This window comes from Helobdella robusta, assembly GCF_000326865.2.
Source record: "Helobdella robusta unplaced genomic scaffold HELROscaffold_20, whole genome shotgun sequence".
Classification (NCBI taxonomy): domain Eukaryota; kingdom Metazoa; phylum Annelida; class Clitellata; order Rhynchobdellida; family Glossiphoniidae; genus Helobdella; species Helobdella robusta.
Genome location: NW_008704084.1, coordinates 707,038 through 712,009, shown reverse-complemented (window position 1 = coordinate 712,009; position 4,972 = coordinate 707,038). Strand labels below are relative to the sequence as shown.

Below are 4,972 nucleotides of genomic sequence, written 5' to 3'. Positions count from 1 at the left end.
TTAAATAGACTTATTTAGTTGTGTGTGATTAATTTTTGCGCTTATTTTACGTAAACCATTGATAAATGTATAAACCCATTTGTAAGCACACGTGAATCGTTTAATCCGACGCACCTAACATGTGCTTAAGATGTGTAAATTTTGTTTGAATTTATGAGTCTGTCGGAAGATTTAGTAATAAAAGCCCAAGGTAATTACACCAATTGTACTTTGAATTTTTTGTCGGTCATCTGCCAGTGATCAACTGAATCATTCTTTGTTTTTATTGCAAAAATTTGGTAGTTTTGTAAACGGATTTTTTTCAAATGTGGATGGAGGAATTGGACGTTTTTATATAGAAATAAAATTGTAAAATATGTTTTGCATCCATTTGACATAGGTCTTGTATTCATTTGATATCAGTTTATCCTTATCAGGCCATAGCTATGAATGAGGTTTTGTTTGTATTAATAAATGTGGAATATATGAAAATTTGGATCAACGTTTTTCACGACTAACAGGCTTCAATCTCATCACTGTGACAACAATTTGTACCATTTACAAGTTACAACGTGATGACAGGTTCATGATCTTGGAATTCAATTTGCACTTCTTTCCAGTTTTCTTTATAACTGTTTTAATTCAAATAAAACCAAAGGTACCCTTCAATAAACTTAATTCAGTATATGTTTAACATTTGTAATTTGTAAAATATTTTCAATTCTCAAGAATCATGAAGGAATAGTTGATAGTGGAGTGCATATGTTATTAATTGGTTTGAATACAGATGAATATGAGAAAGTTGTTGATAAAAAGAGTCAAATAAATTATGACATACACTTCGTTGAAGGTGATAATTTGTATGGAGATTGTTCTTGTATGTTTATTGTAATTTCATAACCTTTGCATGTAGACTTTCCTGGATTAGCTCAAACTAGGTTGTTTAAATTATTGAACCGTTATTATTATTATTTTTATTATTATGGCGTTGATGGTGATTAAAATATTGATGGAAATAACAATTGCTTCTTTGAATTTCCATTTCAGATTATGATGAGTTTATAAATTTTGCTGAAGAACTTGGTGGTACAGGTTGTCAATTTTAATATTTGGTCTTGTTTAGTTATTAAAATATTTTTCAAATGTTTGTTTTCGTAGTACAAAAAAGTAATTTTCAAGTAATTGGCAATTGTTTTTCAATGTTGATTTTTCAGAAAAACTCAAAGAGATAAATCTTTCTGAATTAGGTAATTATTCAAGAGATTTTTGTCCATTTCCTTTCACGTTTTATAAATGTAAATTCACTGTCCTTTTGCAGATATTGATCTTACTGGTGAGCAGGATATTATAGCCAAGTTATTTTATACAATGTTGAAAACAGTATACAAAAATTGTAAGATTTCAGAGTATTTTAATTGATATTAACAGATTATTTTATTAAAATTTTTAAATTTCAAATGGCATAAAGTTTTAATCAACCAAAACCTGGATCCCTATAAATGCAAAATATGCTTGCGATACAGCCACAAGGTAGAAGATTTAAAATTTAGTGAAGACGATGTTATATCTGCGGTTGAAATGAACCATGTCACCATAGACAGGAACAAATGTGGCGAGTGTTACAACTACGATATCAAGGAAGAAGTTTTTGATTTTATAGATTCAGATGAGGCAGTTCGCATTGAAAATCAGTCCGTCAAAAAGTTTTACATTATTAGGTACATCGAAATCGCTAAATTGGAAAATGATTCTAACCCTGTATGTCAGAAATTTTTTTCACATCAACGTAACATTGCAACTTTGTTGGAATGTTCCGAAAAGCTGCTTTTGAAAATTTTTAAAATATTGTTTTATTTTCAGGCCTGTTACACATTTTTGGTTAGAATACCATATCTAGAGGTTTTAAAATTGTGTCGGGAGAAGATTATTGAACTGTTCAACCATGATAATAATATTTCAAGTTAGTCACAATGTTTTATTACCGTTTATTTTGTTTAATTGCTTTTTCAGTTTCACAAACCGGATTTCTTAAAATTCTGATGTTGTAATTTTGTTGTAAGTTCATTTAACATTTGTTAACCCTGATTTTTTTGACATCTTACAAACTCAAACGCCACTGTGTGAAGTTGTAAAATTCCAATGATATAAATAAAAATAACTAAAAACATACTGATTTATTCAACAAAAAATATTGATTTGGTATGAAATTTATCTTTGTGCAAACACTATTTCATAAAGATTTAACATTTGTAAGTCTGCAATAACAATCTCGGAAATAGTGATGAGGTTACAAATAATCACAAAAGAACTACATATTAGCCTATTTTCCAAACTGGTTAGAGTGTAAGACATACCTTTTAAAAACTTGGGAGGACCAATAGTTTCTTTTCTTTTGTTTTATTTGCTTTATTCACTTGTCAATGAACTTATAAATCAAACGTTTTAAAGTTAAATTGGTAGCGCCTCAACAATATTTGAATCATCACGAATTCTTAGATTCATTCAAGTCTTTTTCGGCACAAGTTTTATCATTTTCGTTATAATTCTGTGAATTTTATGTATTTTTCATTGCAACTTTGTAGCTTTAGAAGGATCAGATGATCTGGAATTAGATTGCAATCAAAAGGACACGAAAGCAAGCTCCTCAAACAGTGGATCAATTAATGACGTGACTCTGTATTTTATAAAGAAATCAGGTATTGTGAATTTTTCATTATAATCAATAATTTATATTTTTTTTATCATGTGAAATTAATTTGTTGTTTGGCTCATTTTCTATTATGTCGGAAATTGTTATGGTTAAAAGTTTTACTCTGGTTTGAAACATTTAGAAATTTAAAAGTGAATTTAATAATTTTCAGGAAAAAAAATAAATATAAAAGAAAACTGTATCAAGGAGCCTTTTGTAGATGATATCATCGCTTTCTTAACCAATAGTGACTACGTGAAAAAAAATATAGTTTCTACAAAATACAAAGATGATAAAATAGATGGGGTATCTCATGTCACAAATTTTCTCTGCAAAATGGAAGATCATTTAAATTCCACAGATAACGTAAATGAACAAATTCCTGTGACAATTATAAACACCTCTGGAAGCCAGTCAGCACTGTTGGATGAAATTTTTGATGTGGTGAAATGCGAAGAGTCTTTTTTAAAACTTTTCAACTTAATGAAAAAGTTTCTTAAAAATGAAAACTGGAATTATTCAGCACTTTCGAAGAATGGCCACACGTTGCTACACGACATCGTAATTTATAAAAAAGATTATTTTTTCTTTGCCGTGTTCTTTCTCGGTGGGTGGAACATCCTGAACAAAATGAAGTTAAAGTCTGTTGAACAGTCTTCTCCCTTCAACAACATGACCCCAGAAGAAATTTGCACATCGTTTAAGAATCGGAAACTTATGAAATCGTTTGATTCCTTTTCACTTTGGGATAAATCGTTAAATTTTTTGCACGTCCAAGCCAGGCTCGGAAATTTAAACGAAATTATTAGATTAAGAAACTACTCTGATAATCTGCACCTTGAATACGACGGTAAAAACTGCAGTTGTTTATTTTGGGCTGTTGTAAGCGGTTGTGAAGAACTTGTAAAATATTTCTTAGAAGTTGACCCTTTTTTGCAGTACATGAACAGTCCTCCCAACTTCATATTTAGTGTGGCAGGTTGGCTCGGTCACCATCATCTTTTTACCATTCTTTCCAATGCTTTGAACCCAGATATAAAAGCACCTGATATGTTCAAAAAAACCGTTCTAACTAGAATAGCTGAAAATTCCGATTTAGATTCTTTGAAGAAACTTTTGCATCTGAAATTAATAACTGTAAATGACATGGAACGAGTCGTACCGATTGCGGGAAGCAATGGCGATTTGCAGTTTTTAAAAAATCTGTTGAAGCAGTATGAGCTAAACCCTAATTTTAAAGACGAAAATGGAAGAACTGCTTTCATGAGAGCTGTTGCGAAAAATAATCTTGAAATTATCACTTATTTAGCAGAATTAAATATTAATCTTCGTGAGACGACTCATTTAAGAAAAAACGTGTTCCATATAGCATGTGAACAATCAAAGCTCCAAACTTTAGAATTCTTGTACGATCTTTGCACTAGAACGCTAGGTGAGGAAGAAACTTCAAAACTGTTGAACAGTAAAGACTTCTTCAACGGTTTAGATCTTTGCATTTTGATTCGGGGCAGAGATCGAGGCAAAGAAACTTGGCACTATGTCGAAGTCGAAAGATTATTGCATAAAATTTTTATGGAAAGTTCTAAAAAAAGTACTCCAATAAATATAGCCAAGTACGGAAACACGATTTTATCTGGATGGGGCGTCAACCCCAGTGAAGAATTTGCATCTGAAATCGATAGAAGATACAAGACTGCCCGAGAATTCTCCAAACACGACATTGACCAAACACCTTTGCACATCGCAACGTTCAAAGAAAGATACGACATATGCAAATTTTTACTGGAGAAAAAGGTTTCAGTCAATGCAAGAGACAAGCAGGGCTCAACTCCTTTACACATAGCCGCAATGACAGGTAATTTGCCTTTAATCAAATTACTACTCGACCACCAAGCGGAAACAAAAGTTTTGAACGTGTACAACAAAACACCTTCTGACACGGCATGCGACAACGAGAACAAGGAGGCCTACCAGCTCTTGACGTCAGTGGAAATAAAAAGTTGGATCATGGTTCGTTTTTGTTAGCTTCTTCCTACATTTTCTTTAACGATTTCTTATTTTCTCACTCATTTTCTCACATTAACATTTTCTCACTGTTACATCTTGTCTTTTGAAATCTCGAGCTACGTACATTATACATTTTTCACCGCAAAGAACTTTGTTTTTGATTTTGCATTTCGTAGAATTTGTTGAATTTTTTGCGGTTTTGTCTTTACAGCGTTCAAGCTTATGATTAGTTTATATATTAATATATAGAGTAGATATATTCGCGAATTACTCAAATTTTCATAACATTCCCATGCT

The 4,972-nt window shown here is 31.4% G+C and overlaps 1 protein-coding gene across 1 annotated transcript; it reads left to right on the top strand.

The window, feature by feature from the left end:
• Nucleotides 1-3,814: 3,814 nt before the first annotated feature.
• HELRODRAFT_77602 (hypothetical protein) lies at nucleotides 3,815-4,693 on the top strand (the record flags this gene model as incomplete). The annotated part of the gene is made up of 2 exons (XM_009017918.1): nucleotides 3,815-4,074; nucleotides 4,351-4,693. The coding sequence occupies 2 exons, from the start codon at nucleotides 3,815-3,817 to the stop codon at nucleotides 4,691-4,693; spliced, it is 603 nt and encodes a 200-aa protein (XP_009016166.1).
• Nucleotides 4,694-4,972: the final 279 nt, after the last annotated feature.